Below are 22,246 nucleotides of genomic sequence, written 5' to 3' on the forward strand. Positions count from 1 at the left end.
AGCTTATGAGTGTGCCCCCCCTTTATATTTTAAAAACATTTTTATATTTACACTATTATAAATGATGGAGGCAAAGCAAGGTATGGGGTGGAGGCTGACAGCTCGCGACCCCTCATGTAATAACCTTGCGACCCCCTGAGGGGTCACGACTCCCAGTTTGAGAACCCCCATGTTAAATTCTCTTGTGACTTTTAGATTCTCTCAAACATAATAAAAAGTAAAATGTCGTGAACTTTTAAAGTTTGTCTCAGTATTAAAAAATCATTTTCCAAAGGGTAAACACCTAATGCAAACGTGCAAAGAATTAAGCACACAAATTTCACTAATGAGAATTGACCCTATCTCTAAGGAAACATGTTCATCTTGAAATTCTCTCTCTCTCGCTCAAAGGGGCTGCCAAACACCACAACATATGACACGTGGAACTGTATCAAACTCAGAAAATCATCCGCTTAAAAATGTCTAGTAAACATATCCCACACTGTCTGCTGCCTTTGCAATCAAATTATCAAGCACCCATTGGCACCATCTACTAATCAACAGTGCATTCACAATAATATGGCATTTGTTGCACATCTGAGAAAAAGAGGATGCATTCTTTGAGGGATATCACAGGCTTATGGTGCCTTCTTCTCCGCTGAACAAACAATTAAGCCTAATTCAGCAAAGTCCATCGCTGTTTAGCAAAACATTCAAGCACATGCTTACCTTGCCCTAAAGAGACTCGAATACATGCTTAAATGCTTTGCTGAATGGGGGCCTGAAAGACCAAGACCTGTTGTGAAATTAGTGATGTAAGAACTAAAGATAGTTTTGATAAAAGGGGTACCACTTACCTGATTGTACCTAGCACAATCTGTCACCCAGTTATGGAGAAGAGTGCAGAATCTAATAGCAGCTTCAGGTCACGAAAGCAGTGAGCTTGTTCTGAGGGACTGTTCAAATAATTAGTCAAGTGGAAATAGACATCTTGGTACAGGCTTCCCCTGGTTTCAATTTTTATTACAGAATTTTTTGCAGTGCTCTGCAGGATTGTAAACTTTGAAATCCAGAGGCAGGCACATTCTGGAATAGGGACATGAAGTTCAATTGGTGATAGCAATATCATCACACCACTGCATCTAATCCTACGGTCACAGGGAAAGAGCACAACTCTTATACCGCGTTCCCCCTCCCCCAAACCAAGTTCTGTAATACTTATTTACTCTGTACGTGTCATTTTTTTAGTATTTTAAGAATATCTGGGGCAGGACTAGATACAGCATTGTAAAGCAGGCCCTTGTGCACAGTACTATTAAATGGCTCCTTGTACACTATGTGTTTGGACTGTATTTACCTTTATATGTAGCCATATGAAGATAAAATGCATCCTTCATTTTTGTCTAGGAAGTAAAGGTGAAGAAGGGTTGTTTGGCTTGCCAGGTCAAGATGGCTCACCTGGTCCACCAGGACCCTCAGGTGACCAAGGTGTCATAGGAGAACGAGGATACACTGGTCCAGAAGGTAAGAATGATCACTTTCTGCTGCAAACGTGTCAGGTTGACACTGATGATAGACAGACTAATACAAAACATGGCTCTAATTCAGGAAAGCATCTAAGCATGTAGTTCAATTAGGGCTGTCAAGCGATTAAAAAAATTAATCGCAATTAATCACTGTTAATAATAGAATACCATTTATTTAAATATTTTGGATGTTTTCTACGGTTTCAGGCATATTGATTTCAATTACAACACAGAATACAAAGTCTACAGTGCTCACTTTATGTTTATTTTTGATTACAAGTATTTGCACTGTAAAAAAACAAAAGAAATAGTATTTTTCAATTCACCTAATACAAGTACTGTAGTGCAATCCCTTTATCATGAAAGTTGAACTTACAAATGTAGAATTACGTACAAAAAGCCTGCATTCAAAAATAAAGCCATCTAAAATTTTAGAGCCTGCTAGTCCACTCAGTCCTACTTCTTGTTCAGTCAGTCGCTCAGACAAAGAAGTTTGTTTACATTTGCAGGAGATGATGATGCCCGCTTCTTGTTTACAATGTAACCTGACAGGGAGAACAGGCATTTTCATGGCACTGTTTTAGCTGGCATCGCAAGATAAATATGTGTCAGTTGTACTAAAGATTCATATGTCCCTTCACGCTTCAACCACCATTCCAAGGAACATGCGTCCATGCTGATGACGGGTTCTCCTCAATAACAGTCCAAAGGAGTGCAGACCGACATGTTCATTTTCATTATCTGAGTCATATGCCACCAGCAAAAGGTTGATTTTCTTTTTTAGTGGTTTGGGTTCTGTAGTTTCTGCATCGGATTGTTGCTCTTTTAAGACTTATGAAAGCATGTTTCACACCTCGTCCCTCTCAGATTTTGGAAGGCACTTCAGATTTTTAAACCTTGGGATGAGTGCGATAGCTATCTTTAGAAATCTCACATTGATACCTTCTTTAAGTTTTGTGAAGTCTGCAGTGAAAGTGTTCTTAAAATGAACAACATGTGCTGGGTCGTCATCCGAGACGGCTATAACATGAAATATATGGCAGAATGTGGGTAAAACAAAGCAGGGGACCTACAATTCTCCCCCAAGGAGTTGAGCACAAATTTAATTAACACATTTTTTTAATGAGCGTCATCAGCATGGAAGCATGTCCTCTGGAATGGTGGCTGAGGCGTGAAGGGGCATATGGATGTTTAGCATATCTGGCACGTAAATACCTTGCAATGTCAGGTAAAAAATTGCCATGCAAATGCCTGTTCTCACTTTCTGGTGACATTGTCAATAAGAAGAGGGTAGCACTATCTCCTGTAAATATAAACGAACTATTTTGTCTTAGCGATTGGCTGAACAAGAAGTAGGACTGAGTAGATTTGTAGGCTCTAAAGTTTTACATTGTTTTGTTTTTGAGTGCAGTTATGTAACAGAAAAAATCTCATTTGTAAGTTGCACTTTCAAGACAAAGATTTCACTACAGTACTTGTAGGAGGTGTTTTGAAAAATACTATTTCTTTTATCATTTTTACAGTGCAAATAAAAATAATACACTTTGATTTCAATTATAATACAGAATAAAATATATATGAAAATGTAGAAAAACATCCAAAATATTGAATACATTTCAATTGCTATGCTATTGTTTAACAGTGTGATTAAAACTGCGATTAATCGCGATTAATTTTTTTGAGGTAATCACATGAGTGAACTGCAATTAATCAACAGCCCTAAGTTAAATCCATTACAGTAAGCCTGTGTTTAAGTTCCATTGACTTTAAAGATAAGCAACCATACCTGAATAGGGGTGCTTTCTTGAGTTGGGGCCTAGATGGTAATTTTCTGCTGGTAATTAAAACTATATCTCCGATACGACTTTTGTTAACAAACTGGTCTTACTGATGCCTGTTGCTGGTCACAGACATGATGCCTGTTCGTACTTGTTCAAATCCAGGCCAGACCGGAAAGTCCTCATAGTGATCAGCATGTATGTGAAGTTATGAGCTGGCCTCAGTCCATTTCTTAGTGGACATGGATCCATGTTGATAAAATCAGAGGCACAATTGGCACTGCTGATCGTCTCAGTTCAAAGGGTTCAGTGGGCGTGTGAAAAAACTATGCTCCAAATCAGTGGTTGAGATGAACCACTCTGTACTTATACTGCCTTTGACAATACCTGGATAAGAAGAGTACTTCAGTGTGAATTGCATTCAATCTGGAACCTTTGACTGAGCATTAAAATTCATTCTGAAAAACTAAAGCAACGCCTGTCTTGGCTGAACTATTTAAATGTTCAAGCAATCATCTTTGTTTTACCTCTTCTCCCTAAGGTCCACCTGGCCAAGCCGGAATCCCAGGACCACCAGCGCCTGAAACGAGAGCTGCTAGTGGGTTCCTGCTCATACTTCACAGTCAGTCAGATAAAGAACCATTTTGTCCTGAGGGAATGCCAAGATTGTGGACAGGATATAGTCTGCTATATCTGGAAGGACAGGAGAAAGCTCATAATCAAGATCTTGGTAAATACTGCAGTAAATAAGGGACATTCTTTATCTCTCATCCAAAATGTTCTGTGCCAGATGTGTACTGCTCATATACAACAAATGATGAGTGTATTGCAGCATATTGTATTAAGCTTTATTATGCAATAGTTGACTCAGTTTATATAGGAAGTGATCGTATGATACTCAAAATACCGATCCTAACGTCTGCGTATTTCTTATAATATTGGACTGTTTCTTAAACGACTCTAGAAAATGTTGCTATTATAGCATCCTGTTACTTGTTACAAAATAGATTAAAATGACTTTTTCAAAACATAGGTAGTAGCCCAGCATCATAAATCTCATGTATGTCAGCGTGTCTAATCTTCTGAGCACCTGATGGAGCCAAAATTCCCCTGAATTCTAATGCGAGCTCTGAAAAGGCTCTTTTATGTGCCTTGGGTCACTTGTACCGACATTTCAAACAAAATTAACTAAAGATAGACCCCAAATAAGTGCCTGTATGTTTAGAAATTCCGAGCATCTGCAGTTCCTGGGACCATCATCTTACGTATTCTGTAAGAGGCGGAGTCGTCGTCTTTTTCCTTTTGCGGAGAAAAGGCTCGAGGGTTAATAAACTTGGCATGCAAAGGTGTTTTTAAGCAATGACTCTTGTTTAACAGCCAAGTTTGGCCTCTTCTTGTCTTGCATCTTTTTTGTTTTGAAATAGTTTAATTTTTACACAAGGTAACAGAAAGATCTACAAAACAGTCATAAAAATCTTTAAAAGTCAACTAATATAAAATCCCAGTATCCCTTACTCCCTACCTCTGACTTGTCTTCTTTTCAAGTCTTTTCTTTATTTATGCCCCCATACTGCAATAGGATCTGCTAGCCCAGACCCTTATACCCACCCGCATTAGCAAATCCTATTGCAGGATCAGGGAATAAAGAGTGCTGTTCAAGGCGGTGATCATGGCTTGTGTTTGTCCAGGAAGCACATAGCACGCTTTTGGGTGTTATAAAATAATAATCAGCTTATTCTGTACAGGGTTCACCTTTAGGATACGTACCTGTAGTCATTTTTACAATTCTTCTTTATGTAATAGACCATTACAGGTACAACACTTTTGGGATCCAGTGTTGGCAGGAGAACCCATCCCAAGTGCAGAGTACTTTTTAATTCCCACTGAAGTCTCCTTGATGGTAATGCTCAGAATGTTGCAGGACTGCACCCTTTCAGATGGTCTGATCCCTCTACTACAATGATAAATCCTTGTGAAATCTTTGCTGGGAGGCAGTAAACTTGTTATTGAGGTTTAATCTTATTGAGTTAGTAGCAGTGGCCTGTCAGACTTCACAAAATTAACTGATCACAAGTTGTCATTTACGTTTCTATTGCTGATAAGGAGTTGTGTATGAATTGCCAATCTCCCTCCTAACCCTCCTCCTCTTGCCTAATTTTTTTTAGTGATGTCACAGTCCAAAGTATTTGTTTTCACAGTTGCTTCCCATGATGCCAAATATGCGTCACATTTAATTGACTCTCCACTAAATGTACTGGTAGGAGCAAACTGATTTGCAAGAAGAAACTTATTTGCATAACCACTCTGCTGAACACCAGCTTAGCAGACTAGCTGATAATTCAGTGAAGATTTCTGACATTTTAAAGTTGGCCACGCTTGCCACAAAGTAAGCTAGAATATTATTTTCAAACTGTCTAGAAACAAACTTTATATTATGACAATGACTTTAGCACAGAGGTTGGTCATGAGAGTGGAATTTACAGTGCTATTCATTGAAAAAAAAATAGGAAAAATTTGCAAAGCATTGCATGATTCTTTGCGTGTGGGAGACTTGTAGATTCCAATAGCCTTGTACTAATTTCTCCTGATGTTTCCACTTCCTTGAAATAGATGGTCTGTTTGTTGGGTGACTATGTACAGGTGCTCGATTTTCAGGATATGTAATTGTTTTAGGCCTGGCAGGATCCTGTCTTCCTGTATTCAACACCATGCCGTTTGTCTTCTGCAACATCCACCAAGTTTGTTACTATGCCAGTCGAAATGATAAGTCCTACTGGCTGTCAGCTGCTGCTCCTTTACCAATGATGCCTCTCTCTGAAGATGAAATACAACCCTACATTAGCAGATGTGCTGTATGTGAGGCTTCAGCCCAAGCTGTAGCAGTCCATAGCCAAGATCAGTCCATTCCCCCATGCCCATTGAACTGGAGAAGTCTTTGGATAGGCTATTCTTTTTTAATGGTAAGACTGAAGCTACTTGGTTATATTCAAGTTTCTATTATAAAACTTTTATGTGCTTTTCCTTAGCAATCATCAAGATTGGGAATGATAGCCTCTTGGATTATGTAGCTTATATTATATACACACACACATTTAATAATAGAGCTGGCCGAAAAATAATCATAAAAATCTTAATCATAATTTCAGTATTTTCCTGTGAGAAATGGAAAGCATCACCTGTTTGCACTTAACTTTCATTTTTCACTTGGGACCCTCATTGTTTGGAAGGAAAAGCAGTGGGAACAGTTGAAAAAAAATCTGTAAAAGTCACAGATCTGTAATATTTGTATTATAGCTGTAATCATTGTGGTTCTGGAAACCATAATCTTTTGCTGACTTCATTATTTATGCAAAATCATAAACGTGCATAGCACTTTACAGACAAATAAGAAACAATGGACCTGCTGCTTCTTTCATTTACAGGAATATAAAAGTTGGATAATATCACTTACTTCAATGGAATTACTCCATTTTACACTGGAGCATAACAGAGCAGTATATGTCCCAATGTCCTAGGCCCAGAGTATAAATCATCATTAGGGCAATTTTCCCCCCTTCTCTTTGTAGCCTTTGGACACTTCATAGAATCACAGAACTGGAAGGGATCTCAAGAGGTCATCTAGTCTAGTCCCCTGCACTCATGGCAGGACTAAGTATTATCTAGACCATCCCTAATAGGTGTTTGTCTAACCTGCTCTTAAAAATCTCCAGTTGTGGAGATTCCACATCCTCCCTAGTCAATTTATTCCAGTGCTTAACCACTCTGACAGTTAGCATCCCTAGGTTTTTGACGCCTTGGGAACTGAGCAGTTTTGAACCATGAGGGCAAGGAGGCAGGGTTTGGACCAGTGGAATCTTTTCTACAGTGTAGCTTCCGCCTGTGTATAGTTAGGGGAAACACCCATAAGGAATTACTGTTTCAAGAAAACCTGGGGTAGACAAGACTTGGGCTTTTAAATCATGTCATTTAATCATGTCATTTGAGCAAGTTTAGATAATACTATTGTTAAAAAATCCTGAGCCCATCTAAACTACAGCTTCCCTCCAGTATGAGATGTACCTGGTGCTGACCTGCAAGGCTGGTCTGGACTTTTGAGATAAGCCAGTCCTAGAATGACTAGAACTGATTCTTCCTGCCATGAAAGGAAGTTTATTGTAACTTGAGTTTTCCAAGTATTATGCCTTTGCAGATTCACACATCTAGGAACATTTGCCTTACTGCAAAAAGTCCCAGAACCAAATAAAAGCAATAGCCAAGACCATTTGCACATCTCTTTCCTGTTTTTCACATGCAGTTATTTAATTTTTTCATTATTTTTTTCAGCACACTGGGTCTGGAGATCAGGGAGGCGGACAGTCTCTTATGTCAACTGGAAGTTGCCTTGAAGACTTTAGATCAGCACCATTCATCGAATGCCAGGGTCAGCGGGGAACATGTCAATTTTTTGCTAATGAATATAGCTTCTGGTTAACAATCGTCAGGCCAGAATTGCAGTTTGTCTCTGCGTCTCTGTCAGAAACCCTTAAAGACGGGCATGAACAGCGCAAAAAAATTAGCAGATGCCAGGTCTGCATGAAGCATGGGTAAAAAAGGAAAACAAATCTGAGGGGTTATGCTGAGGGTCTTGCCAGGGGAAGAAGCAAATTGTGCTAAAGATTTAAATGGTGCTCACTGTCCGATTTCAGTTGAAGTTGTGCACAGCTCTATTCCATCTGTGTAAAAGTTGGCTGCCTGTATAGTACTGAAAGATACAAACGGTGTATTATAGTTATATGCACACATACACAAGCATATGAATAGTGAAACCTAGTGTAAGTGACCGACCAAAGAAACAGCAACATTAAGTTCTACTACATTGCGTTCACCACCCTAGTACACAGGTGACAAGTACAGTTTGGTCTTACACTGAAGGTATAATCAAGTTGAACTGGAAACCTTAGGAAACTTTAAAATGAGCGCTCACAATAGCAGGTTTCCTGTTGATTCTATGTGCATCTCTCTCTGAGATGTATAAATGTAGTTGTGTCCAAACAATTTCTTATATATTTGGTTGAATTTACACTCATACATTCTATTTTTTTGGTGTGTGGGGGGGAATGTGATTTTGTTGCAAACTTATGCTAGCACATAGTAAAAACAAAGAGATCAATGACCATTTTACTAGTTACAGAACTAACCCAGACTGCAAAATTAATTTGCTAATAAAATTTCATAAGCAATGAAAAGCAAAAACTTGTCAAAATAAGCTAACGGTTGATTGTTACGCAAGAAAATAAACCAGATAATGAAGGCATAAGATGCTGCTTATATTTTCTTTGCAATTCATTTCTCAGCATATTTAAATGAAAATGTAAAGCCGTAATCCATATAGCTGAAGACAACAAACAGTTGTCAATTCTATTTAAAAAGAAAAGTGAAACCTCCACCACAGGGGCCTGTAGTAATAGATCTTTAAAGATTACTTTATACTATTGAAAATTATTTAAAAAATGGCAAGCTAAAACACTAGCCACATTTTCAACAAGTTGAAAACCCACAAGTCTTTTACCTAGCTGTAAAAGAATAGAAATGTCCATTATAGTAAATGCCTGTTTGAATAGCACTAAAACTACTGAAAAACTTGTTCACAATAGAGGGAAAATCCATTCCGGCGCAAAGAGCCCACAAAGGTTCTATATTGGAGCTGGTTTTGTCAGAATTTGCCAAAATGGAAACATTTCTTGGAGACTATTTGAGATCGACAGTGTTCCAATAGAACCCTGCCTGCCAAGGAAGCCTGCCTGGTTTCCTGCCAACTTGTCCATCTGGCTCTGCAACAACTCGCGCTACCAGGATTTGTGGCTCCAAGGTAAAATGTCAAGAGACTTTGCACTGGAGCCCGGGCTCCATTTCCTTTCATGGAGAATTTTGAAATGTTGGGTGATCCTAACTGGAATGAAACCAAATTTCAAAATATCAAAATCCTCTGTGAAACAGAGCTACCTTTTTCTGCCCAGTTCTACTCTATACACCACTTAAATGAGGTTAGAATCTACTTCTGTGGTAAAATTCACAGCACTGAGAAACAGACTTTGATTCAGAGGATTTTCAAACAGACTAATTACAAAGATATATCCCTTTAAAGCCAATAGCAGTGTAACCAGCCACCCTGGGAGTTGAGCTCATGGCCTCTAAATTAGGTTCCGAAAGGGAGGGCAAAGTATTGGCTCAATCTCAGTCAAAGGAAAACAAAACAGTCAAGAGCAGTTCCTTTCAGTCCCAGAAAACAATTGCAGGGCAATTTCTGTCTGCCTCATCCAACTGCATACCCTTCAGCCAAATCCAAACCTGTACTGCATTTGATTACCATGTCTGGGTGTCATCTTATCCCTCCTCTTTTCCAGACAGGATCTGGGTGTTTCCTGGGTTATGAAGAGAACTGCTTCTCTTCCCCCCTCCATTTCTGGGAACATTTGCTCCCCTTTTATGACTTTCTCTGCTTAGCAGGCACAGCTATCAATTCCACCTCCCAACAGTTGAACAATCCACAGCTGACCACTTTTTTTTTCCAGGCCATTCTTGAGAGAGAGTTTCCACCATTTTGCCCAGTGAAGGACTTTAACCCCATCCTACCTTACACAGACACAGGTCGCAGGTACCCAGTCCAAGGGAGTTTGAATGAGTAACAGCTGAGAGCTTGATGCTGCAAGGTGCTGAGCATGTCAGGGTCCTCAGGATTTGGTCCATGATGAAGACACACAGAGGTTCACACACCATGGTTCACACACCATGAACACATACCATTTAAACAGTGGAAAGCACATCCTAGATGTGAAAAAAAGATCCTGGGTGTGATTTTCAAAAGCCATTTAAGAAGTTAGCTGTCAGCTTCCATGCATCTTCCATGGGAATTGCTCACCTAATTCCCTTAGGTGTTTTGGAAAATCCCACCCCATGTTCTTGCAAATAATGACACTTTCCCTTATGTGCATAACACCTCCTCTGTCGTGCACCGGTTGTCCCATCATATGCTTAGATTGTAAACTCTTTGACCAATACCTCTAAAAATACTGTGATGGAAACTGCACATTCTTAGCCACAACAATAATGCTTTATATTCCCCAAAGGAAAAAGTCATGCACTTCAACAAAGTGTTAACATCATCAATCTCCATTCATGTTTCTTCACGTAGACACCCTGAAAATTCATTTCATTCCAGCAACAGTAAAATGGGAACTCAAACTCTAGGAACTGACAGGATTTTCTAACTAATTGCTAATGAAAGAAAACTGTATTAAGATCTTGACTTTCCAGTTTAAGACAGCAGACCAAAGAACAACTGTTCTGTATACTGATCAGTAATTTCAACAGTCTTTAGAATATTTTTCCATGTGCAGTGTATACCAGAAGTTCACAACTGTGGATAAGAAATAGAACAGATGGAAACCTCCTAGTACCCCAACAAAAAGATTGAGATAGCTTCTACTGATATGGCTCTCAGAGTAGTGCTTTTGATTCTGGATAAATTATTTACTGAACAGGGCACAGATTGTGAGGATTATTAAAACAAAGTTGCACTATTATGCAATGGATCTTGTGTGGGATTTTGTCTTTTTTATGTTGCTTACTAAAATCATTCATATATTACACAGCTAACCTTACAGCCTTTTGCAGTTTTGCATTGTGGAAGGCAGATTTGTTTTCATTTAGGATAGTGGAGATGGTTAAAATTCCCCACGGGGAGAGAGTAATAAAATTCTGCATGGAGCTGAGGAAATCTACATCACAATGTTTACTCTGAGACAGTCACTACTGTAATATGTCAGGACTCCTGCACACTGAATTTATTGAGCTAAATCCCAAAGCGGTTTTGATGGAATTTCTTCCATTTATATAAAAGTGTTGTTTCACTGTTTACATCAGCACTGAATTTGGCTCATTAAGAGCAGCATGAACCATGTGTTAGCTGGAACAGAAAAAAATACATGGGCATCTTCAGGCATACATTCAACAGAGAACTCTCTGCTTAAATGTTATTTGACACATTTGAGCTAATTCAGAAATTAGCAAAAAATCTGAGATACTCAAATTCCATCCTCAGTAACATTATGTAAATTTGAGATCTTTGTCTGGTCTATGGAGACATGTATGGCATACACTCAGCCAGATGCTATACGTGTGGCCAGATTTTCCAAACGGTTTAGCCCGCTGCAATCCAGGAACTGTGCACTTGTGAAATCAGCACCTGTATTGCTTTCACTTGTGCAGATACACCGTGGACATTAACTTTCATTTTATAAGCAATCCAAGTTAGTATAAAAGTTACCATTGTACATTTGAAATATTTTATTTAACAGACACTGAGAAATATTAAGGCCACAGAGTGAAATGGACAACTCTGTTTTCTTCGTCAATGCTGAGTCAAGTCAAAATGTAAACAGGATAAAGAAAAAGAAATGAGTTTCAAAATCCCTTCAGATTTAATTCTCTAACATTACTGACAGAACTAAGGAAATGTGTGTACTATAAACATGTGAATTTTAACTTGATTCTTTTCATTGGTTCCAAACCTCATGTATAACAGAATATAGCTGAAAGGAACTTGCTGACCTAAAATGAGACATGAATGCAACTTTTTGTGACGTGACAAGACTCGCATGCAAATGAAAGGCAGGTCACAGTCTAGTTTTTCAACTAAGGTATTGCATAGCCTTGATAGCGCATGGTATACATGTCACAAAATGTTGTAAAGACAGAGCTTTGTTACACTCTGAAAAGCAAATGGCGCTTGTCTGTATAGGTGGCATTATGATCTTCAAGGACTGGTTACTGGTCAGCAAATCTGTTCTGTGTAGAAGTTAAAACAATTTTTCTAACCACCAAAACTGCACACTCAACCTCACACCTGAAAATCAATGTTTCCTTACTGTCTCTTGAATAACTAGTAATAAAGATCCTGTCAATGAAATTTAGTTACCATTTCTGTTGATGATGCAGAAGCCAAAATAGAATCCATCTCATTAAACAGACCAAAGTACTCCACTTATGAAGGAATAATCAGCTGCACGCAGACAAATTGGGAAATGACTGCCTAGGAAGTACTGCGGAAAGGGATCTGGGGGTTATAGTGGATCATAAGCTAAATATGAGTCAACACAGAAACACTGTTGCAAAAAAAGCAAACATGATTCTGGGATGTATTAGCGGGAGTGTTGTAAGCAAGACACAAAAAGGAATTCTGCTCTGTTCCCATGCTAATTAGGCCTCCACTGGAGTGCTGTGTCCAGTTCTGGGCACCAGATTTCAGGAAAGATGTGGACATATTGGAGAAAGTCCAGAGAAGAGCAGCAAAAATGATGAAAGGTCTAGAAAACATGTCCTGTGAGGGAAGATTGAAAAAAATTTGGTTTGTTTAGTCTGGAGAAGAGAAGACTGAGGGGGACAAGATAACAATTTTCAAGTACATAAAAGGTTGTTACAAGGAGGAGGGAGAAAAATTGTTGTCTTTAACCTCCAAGGATAAGACAAGAAGCAATGGGCTTAAATAGCAATTTAGGTTGGACATTAGGAAAAACTTCTGAACTTTCAGGGTGGTTAAGCACTGGAATAAATTGTCTAGGGAGGTTGTAGAATTTCCGTCATTGGAGATTTTTAAGAATAGGTTAGACAAATACCTGTCACAGAAGGTTTAGATCAGTGATTCTCAAATTGTGGGTTGGGACCTGAAGGTGGGTCACAACCCTGTTTTAATGGGGTTGCCAGGGCTGGCGTTTAGGCTTGCTGGGGACCGGGGTCGAAGCCTGAGCCCCACTGTCTGGAGCCAAAGCTGAAGTCCAAGCTCCACCACCCAGGGCCAAAGCCCAAGTGCTTCAGCCCTGGTTGGCAGGGCTCAGATTAAAGCCCCCCTGCCTAGGGCTGAAGCTCTTGTGCTTCAACTTTGGCCACCACTCAGGGTGGTGGGGCTCAGGCTTTGACACCCCTCCCATCCGGGATCATGTAATAATTTTCGTTGTCAGAAGGGGGTCGCGGTGCAATGGAATTTGAGAACTGCTGGTTTAGATAATATTTAGTCCTGCCCTGAGTGCAGGAAACTGGATTAGAAGACTTCGAGGTCCCTTCCAGTCCTACAATTCTATGAAAAGGCAGAAAAAAAACTTTTTTTGAAAAGAAAAATGGAAGCGCTACAAAATTCTACAAAAGGAAACAGAAACTGTGTAAGAAGCTATAAACAAAACACTATCAACTAGAAAGTAAGTAAGTAATACAGACTGCTACTCACTCTATCTCAGGCCAAGGGGGGGTTGAGAAGGAACTGAGTACGGTTTGCCCGTGCAATGCTAGGTAGCCTCGAGGCAGAGCACAAGGGAGGGAGAGTGCATGTGCCGACCAAACGGACACCATTACCTACAATCTCCAATTAGAGGTGCAGGGGTGCAGACACCTTGTGATAAATGAAGGAGGCGGTAAGAGCTTCCTGTTGTGGACACCCAGCCAGCCAGTTAGCTATAAAATCCCTCTTGGTAGCTTTCTCTACTTGCTTTACCTGAAAAGGGTTAAAAAAAGCCCATAGATAAAAAGAAGGGAGTGAGCACCTGACCAAAAGAGCCAATGGGAAGACTAGAACTTTTTAAAATTGGGGAAAAAACTTTCCCTTTGTCTGTTTTTCTGTTGTTATCTGGAGAAAGGAGACGCAGAGCAGGAACCGGGCTAAACTATGATGTAAGAAGCTTCAAGCCATGTATGAAAACCCATCAGATCATACCTAGAGATTGCTTATCTGAAACCCCAGATACGTAAGTAAGTCAGGGAAGGCCTAGGAAGATGAGATTAGGGTTATTTCTTTTATTTTCTGTTGACGTGTGGACTCCTCTGTGCTAAGCCCAGGCGCTTTTGTTTTGCTTGTAACTTTTAAGCTGAACCTCAAGAGAGCTATCTTGATGCTTAATTTTTGTAATTTTTTTTTTGATCTAGCAAAAAGCCTATTTTTCAGTTGTATTTTCTTTCTTTTTGTTTTTAATAAAAATTACCTTTTTTTAAGAACAGGATTGGATTTTTGTGTCCCTAAGAGGTTTGTACATATGTTGTTTAATTAGCTGGTGACAACAGCTAATTTCCTTTGTTTTTCTTTCTGAGCTCTTCCCCGGAGGGGGTCATGAAAGGGCTTGAGGGTACCCCACAGGAAGGAATTCCCAAATGTGCCTTTCTGGGTTCTCAAAAGGAGGGGTTTTTTTGCATTTGGGTGGTGGCAGCATCTACCCATCCGAGGCCAGAGAGAAGCCATAACCTTAGGCGTTTAATATAAGCCCGGAGTGGCCAGTATTAATCCTTGCGGGCCCTCACCTTCTGCACTCAAAGTGCCAGAGTGGGGAATCAGCCTTGACATGGTGGCAAAGCGGTGGGATCATTTTGAACCAGAAGCACAGACCTCAGGATTTTAAAAGGACACAGTTTTCCTTTTGGCAGCCTGCAAAGCCAGGGAGGTTTTTTTCTCTCTTTCTTTTCTTTGCTGCCTGAGGGGGAACAGGCACACAAAGGAGTCAGCCTGCCAAGCCAGGGAATCCAACAAGCAGTTTATTTTCTATTTTCCTCTGGCTTCTTGGCAAGGAAATAGCGAGGCTAGAGTAGGGCAGCCCTGTGCAGGAGGTTGAGGTCAGGCACCGAAACCTTAGTAAAAACAGTCTTTCCAAAGCGGCATGCCACAGAGAAGACAGACCCAGATCAAGCCCAGACATCCAGCTCCATGACGGAAATGCAGGGAGGGGATGGCGGAATGGGGACTTCCCAGGAGGGAAGGGTCAGCCCTCCCCAACCAAGATCCCAGTGCCAGGATGGAGGGATGCCCTTAACTCAGGCCGAGTTCTAACTGAGGCAGAAAGGAATTTCATCCTAGAGATGAAGCGCTTGGAAGCAGAGGCGAAGCGCTGGCCAGTGGAAGCGGAGGAGAGGAGAGAGGTGAAGCGCTTGGAAATGAAGTGCTTGGAGGTGGAAGTGGAGGAGAGGAGAGAGGCAAAGCACTTGGAACTGGAGCTGAAGCGCTTAGAGCTGGAAAGGGCTAAGCTGGATGAATCAGGTAGCCCTAACAATCCTTCTCCAGGTACCATGCCCCCCGTTCCAAAAAATTCCCCACATACAAGGTAGGCGATGATACAGAGGCCTTCTTAGAAAATTTCGAAAGGGCCTGCCTTGGGTACAACACCCCTACAGACCAGTATATGGTGGAGCTAAGGCCACAACTCCATGGACCCTTAACGGAGGTGGCAGCTGAAATACCTAAAGAACACATGAACAAGTACAAACTTCTTAAACACAAAGTGAGAATTCGGATGGGACTAACTCCCAAGCATGCCCGTTGGTGGTTCAGAGCCCTACGGTAGAAACCAGACGTGGCATTTCCCCAACACGCCTACCACATTGTGAAAAATTGGGATACCTGGATATCAGGAGCAAATGTTAAATCACTGGCAGATCTGTCTCTCCTCATACAAATGGAGCAGTTCTTAGAGGATGTTCCTGAAGAAATAGAAAGGTACATCCTAGATGGGAAGCCCAACACTGTAATCGTGGCGGGGGAGATCGGAACCAAATGGGTGGAGGTGGCAGAGAAGAAAAAAGCTAGTAGCAGTTGGAGCGGATACCAGAAGGGGCAACCCAAGGCAGCACCCTACCATCGGCGTCAACCCAAGGCCCCACCTCGCAAGGAGGAGCACTCCACACAGCCAGGGAAACCCCAGATGCCCTCTCGTCTCACCATCCCATTCTCCAACCAGCCACCCCGCCCAATCCACAGTCAGCTGGGCAATGTTTCAATGTAATGAGCTGGGGCATGTGAAGACCAACTGCCCCAAGAGTGCCAGCCAACTGCAACTCATCACTCCGGAGTCCCACTGAGAGCCTTCAGGCCCAGATGCCTCGCAAATACCCCCAGAGCGAAGGGAAACTGTTCATGTGGACAGGAGGAAAATTACTGCGTGGAGAGACACTGGAGCACAGGTGTCAGCTATCCACCAATCCCTGGTGGACTCCAAATTCATCAACCTTGAGGGCCAAGTGATGGTGTAACCATTTAAGGCCACTTCTTTTAACTTGCCTACAGCCAAGTTGCCTGTCCAGTACAAGGGCTGGTCAGGAATATGGACTTTTGCAGTCTATGACGATTATCCCATTCCCATGTTGCTGGGAGAAGACTTAGCCAACCATGTGAGGCTAACAAAACGCGTTGGAATGGTTACCCGCAGCCAGGCTAAACAGGCCTCCACACAACTCCATTCCTGAGCCTCCTACAGGGACCTAGCCAGACGTGGTGGAACCCAACCCCAGACCAGAGTCTATGGCACCAGTTGTAGATCCAGTTCCTGCAACCCAGCCAGAACCAGCCAAAGGATCAGAACTGGCATAACAGACAGCACCAGAGCCCGTGCTTACAACTCCACCAGAGCGTCAGGGGAGCCAACACCAAAGGGCGCCATAAAGCCTGCACCTGCAGCAGCAGCTAAACTAGCATAAGAAGTTCAACCGGAGCCTGAAGTACAATCTAGTGCACCATTGGAGAGCGGTTCACAATCGACTGAGACAACCACATCACTTGCATCACTTCCAGTGGGACCAAGCCCAAGTCCACAACTCAGCAAGGAAGTAATGTCTCCAGCATCAAGGGAGCAGTTCCAAGCAGAGCAGGAAGTGGATGAAAGCCTCAAGGGAGCTTGGATGGTGGCACAGAGTGACCCACCGCCTCTCAGCTCTTCCAATAGGTCCAGGTTTGTTGTAGGAGGAGGACTGTCATATAAGGAGACCCTTTCTGGTCAACACAAGGACTGGCATCCTCAGTGACAGTTGGTAGTTCCAAATAAGTATAGGGAAAAACTCTTGAGCTTAGCCCACGATCACCCTAGTGGCCATGCTGGGGTGAACAGGACCAAAGACCATTTGGGGAAGTCATTTCACTGGGAGGGAATGGGCAAGGACGTTTCTACCTATCTCTAATGTTGTGAAGTATACCAGAGGGTGGGAAAACCCCAAGACCAGGTGAAGGCCCCACTTCAGCCACTCCCCATATTTGAGGTTCCATTTCAGCGTGTAGCTGTGGATATTCTGGGTCCTTTCCCTAAGATGACACACAGAGGAAAGGCTGTACATATTGACCTTCATGGATTTTGGCACCCGATGGCCGGAAGCTGTAGCTCTAAGCAACACCAGGGCTAAAAGCATGAGCCAGGCATTGGCAGACATTTTTGCCAGGATAGGTTGGCCGTCCGACATTCTTACAGATTCAGGAACTAACTTCCTGGCAGGGATTATGAAACATCTTTTGGAAGCTCCTGGGGTGAGTCACTTGGTTTCCACCCCTTACCACCATCAAATGAATGGCCTAGTGGAGAAGTTTAATGGGACTCTGGGGGCTGTGATATGTAAATTTGTGAATGAACACTCCAATGATTGGGACCTAGTGTTGCAGCAGTTGCTTTTTGCCTACAGGGCTGTACCACATCCCAGTTTGGGATTTTCACCCTTTGAACTCATTTATGGCCACAAAGTTAAGGGGCCATTACAGTTGATGAAGCAATAACGGGAGGGGGTTACATCTTCTTCAGGAACTAACATTTTGGACTTTGTAACCAACCTGAAAAACACCCTCAAGGACTCTCTAGCCCTTGCTCAAGAAAACCTACAGGATGCTCAACAAGAGCAAAAAGCCTGGTATGATAAACATGCCAGAGAACATTCCTTCAAAGTAGGTGACCAAGTCATGCTCCTGAAAGCACTCCAGGCCAACAAGATGGAAGCTTTGTGGGAGGGGCCATTTACAGTTTGAAAGTGCCTTGGAGCTGTTAATTACCTCACAGTGTTCCCAGACCCTACCCTAAAACTGAAAGTATACCATGTTAATTCCCTAAAGCGCTTTTATTCCAAGAAATCAAGGTTCTCCACTTTACAGCCCAGGAGAGAGATGACACTGAGTGGCCTGAAGGAGTCTACTATAAAGGAAAAAGCAACGGTGGCGCGGAAGAGGTGAGCCTTTCCATCACCCTTGGGCCTAAGCAGCGACAGCAAATCCAGGCGCTGTGCCCCAGCTTTCTGCTGATGTTTTCAGCCACCCCAGGACGGACAGAATGGGCGTACCACTCCATTGACACAGGAGATGCTTGCCCAATTAGAGCCCAGCCCTAGCGGATGGCTCCTCAAGCCAAAACTGCAATAGAAAGGGAGATCAAGGACATGTTACAGATGGATGTAATTCGCCCCTCTCAGAGTGCATGGGCCTCTCCAGTGGTTCTGGTTCCCAAACCAGATGAGGAAATCTGCTTTTGTGTGGACTACAGTAAGCTAAACGCCCAGAAAACTATCCAGTGCTATGTACAGATGAGCTACTGGAGAAACTGGGATGTGCCCAGTTCATCTCCACCTTAGACTTAACTAAGGGGTACTGACAAGTGCTACTAGATGACCCCGCCAAGGAAGGGTCGGCCTTCACCACCCCTGTAGTGCTTTATGAATTTAATGTGTTCCCTTTCGGACTGCGAAATGCACCCTCCACTTTCCAGAGACAGGTAGATAACCTTCTGGCTGGATTTGGGAAATTTGCAGTCACCTACCTTGATGATATGGCTATATTTTCAGATTCCTGGGTAGACACTTGGAACACCTCCAAGCTGTCTTCCAGCGCATAAAGGAGGCAGGATTAACTGTGAAGGCCAAAAATGTCAAATAGACCTAACCAGGGTAATGTACCTTGGAAACCAGGTGGGTCAAGGAACTATCAACCCCTACAAGCTAAACTAAATGCTATCCAAAATTGGCAAGTCCCTAAGTTGAAGAAGCAGGTCCAATCCTTCTCGGGCTTGGCCAGGTATTACTGATGATCTGTACCACATTACAGCCAAATTGCCACCCCACTGACAGACCTGACCAGGAAAAAACAGCCAAATGCAGTTCAGTGGACTGAGACTGTCAGAAAGCCTTTAACCAGCTTAAGGCGGCCCTTATGTCTGACCCTGTACTAAGGGCCCCGGACTTCGACCAACAGTTCATCGTAACTACAGATGCATCCAAGTGTGGTGTAGGAGCAGTTTTAATGCAGGAAGGACCAGATCAACAATTCCATCCTGTCGTGTTTCTCAGCAAAAAACTTTCTGAGGGGGAAAGCCACTGGTCAGTCTTAGAAAAAGAATGTTACGCCATTGTGTATGCTCTGGAGAAGCTATGCCCATACATTTGGGGACGGCAGTTCCACCTGCAGACTGGACATGGTGCACTGAAGTCAAAGAGACTAACAAAAAACTTTTGGTGGAGTTTAGCTCTTCAAGACTTTGATTTTAAAATACAACACATTTCAGGAGTCTCTAACAAAGTGGCTAATGCACTCTCCCAGGAAGGTTTCCCAGAATCAGCCTGGTAAAAATGTCCCTATAATCTAAGTCATTGTAGTCCTTGAAACGTGAAAAATACTGTAATTATTAGTAAAAGTAGAGGTGCATGTATCTTATTAACTCTGTTTCCTAACCTCCAGGAAGAAATCCCAGCCGGTGTGGACCCGACCTGAACCAGGCTGGCCAGCACCGTCTGTGATTTTGGGGGCGTGTGATAAATGAAGGGGGGGATAGCTTCCTTTTATGGACACCCAGCCAGACAGTTAGCTATAAAATTCCTCTTGGTAGCTGTTCTCTACTTGCTTTACCTGTAAAGGGTTAAAAAAGCCCATAGGTAAAAAGAAGGGAGTGGGCATCTGACCTAAAGAGCCAATGGGAGGGCTAGAACTTTTTAAAATTGGGGAAAAAACTTTTCCTTTTTCTGTTTGTTGTTGTTCTCCGGAGAGAGGAGACGCTGAGGAGAAACCTGGCTGAGCTATGATGTAGGAAGCCTTAAACCAGATATGAAAACCCGTCAGATCATACCTAGAGATTGCTTATCTGAAACTCCAGATATGTAAGTAAGTCAGGGGAGATCTAAGGAAGATGCAATTAGGGTTATTTCTTTTATTTCTTATTAGTTTGTGGACTCCTCTATGCTAACCCCAGGTGCTTTTGTTTTGCTTGTAACTTTTAAGCTGAACCTCAAGAGCTATCTTGATGCTTAATTTTTGTAATTTTTTTTTTATCTAGCAAAAAGCCTGAGTTCCAGTTGTATTTTCTTTCTGTTTTCAATAAAATTTACGTTTTTTTAAGAACAGGATTGGATTTTTGTGCCCCTAAAAGGTTTGTGCATATGTTGTTTAATTAGCTGGTGGCAACAGCTAATTTCCTTTGTTTTTCTTTCTCAGCTCTTCCACGGGGCGGGGGTGTGTGTGTGAAAGGGCTTGAGGGTACCCCACAGGAAGGAATTGCCAAGTGCGCCTTTCTGGGTTCTCAAAAGGAGTTTTTTTGCATTTGGGTGGTGACAGCATCTACCCATCCAAGGTCAGAGAGAAACTGTAAGTGGAGTGGCTAGTATTAATTAAATGGAGTGTAACCCTGGAGTGGCTAGTATTAATTTTTAGAAACCTTGCGGGCACCCACCTCTGCACTCGAAGTGCCAGAGTGGAGAATCAGCCTTGACACACCCCTAGAGTGGAACACCCACAGGGACTCTACTTGAAGAAAAACTCTCACATCTGTACTATACTATACTATCAGAGTAGTGTAGCTGTGTTGGTCCCAGGATATTACCAAGACAAGGTGGGTGAGGTAACATCTTTTATTGGACCAACTTCTGTGGCAAAAGAGACAAGCTTTCGAGTTCTACAATCTGGGAATGTCTGGGGATTAGTGTACCAAATTAAGAGTTAGTAGACCTGGTTTTTACTTCCAAATGTTCCATTAAAACATATTGTGTACTCTTAGGCACCTTATTGAGGTGGTCTGATCAAAAGCCCATTGAAATCAATTGAAAGACTCCCATGGATCTCAATGGGCTTCGGATCAAGCTCTTATTTGATGGCAGCATGATCAATCAACAATATGCTGACTTTGAAGATATTAAATTTGTTTTCTATAGATTCCAGGCTTTTCCTATGCACGTGAGCCTGACATACTTTAAAAAAATTAGTGAACTTGTGGGGCAAGTAGGCTTTCTCCAATTTGCCCAGCTCCTGACAAAATATAAAACTCAATTATAGGTTTCAGAGTATAGTATAGTTTCAATTATAGTGATTATTACAAGATTTACCCACAAAAAGGTTTCTACAGACACTTATAATTGTTGCATGTTATTTTCAAGCTAAAGTAGTCACTGTACATTTAAACATTCTAGAAGAGCAGCAGTCAGATGAAAAATGACAAATTAAATATTTGTTTTTATACAAAACAAAAAGGGGAATGTTCATATCAACAAGGGTGAATATGTCAGTGCAGCTGTAGGGCAACAGTTACTCATGCATTGACAATTTGTTCTGGTTTTATAAGCCAATTTACTCCAGTGTCATGATAAACGAATTGTTACCATAGCTACTTCCACAGTAGATACTTAAGATAGTCACTGAAATACTATCCACCTTCTTAAATGCACAACATTATTTCGTTGCACTCTGAAAATGGTGTTTTACAAAGAAAATGATGTGGTGTTCCAAGGGAAAGTTTTTTTCCATTTATAACATGTTAGTTTCTCCTTAAATTGAATAGTATCCCCCTTTCTATATGCTCACAAATTACCCCAATTTTTTTAAATAAAAGTTTGTTATTTTTATGAACCTGTTGTTTTTTTTTAAATAAGAACTCAAGTGTTTTTTGTCCGTGCTTTTCATCTGACAGTACATACACAGAAGAGGCATTATTTGGAACTGTGCATGTCAAATCATGATAATTTCGCCCCATTTTAGATTAAACTGAATTTTGTTTTTACTGCAGGTGTCTGGTTAACCCACACATAACATTTGAAATGACATGAAAAAGGAAGGCATCACCATCGTGAGAGCTGTGAGCAGCAGAAGCACAGCAAAGTCCATCATTGTACCTACTGAAAACTCAACCGGCTGTATTTAAGGCCTCATCCAAAGACCATTGACTTCATTTTGTT

General features: G+C 41.7%; 1 protein-coding gene across 1 annotated transcript in view; it reads left to right on the forward strand.

The window, feature by feature from the left end:
- The window catches only part of COL4A4 (collagen type IV alpha 4 chain), a 121,346-nt gene extending 113,476 nt beyond the window's left edge, over positions 1 to 7,870 (forward strand). The window contains exons 30-33 of the mRNA XM_077826913.1: positions 1,387 to 1,503; positions 3,825 to 4,013; positions 5,957 to 6,243; positions 7,607 to 7,870. Of these exons, the coding sequence (XP_077683039.1) occupies positions 1,387 to 1,503; positions 3,825 to 4,013; positions 5,957 to 6,243; positions 7,607 to 7,870 (857 nt within the window). The remainder of the gene's footprint in view (positions 1 to 1,386; positions 1,504 to 3,824; positions 4,014 to 5,956; positions 6,244 to 7,606) is intronic.
- The last annotated feature ends 14,376 nt before the right edge of the window (positions 7,871 to 22,246 follow it).

This window comes from Eretmochelys imbricata, chromosome 9 (genome assembly GCF_965152235.1).
Source record: "Eretmochelys imbricata isolate rEreImb1 chromosome 9, rEreImb1.hap1, whole genome shotgun sequence".
NCBI lineage: Eukaryota > Metazoa > Chordata > Testudines > Cheloniidae > Eretmochelys > Eretmochelys imbricata.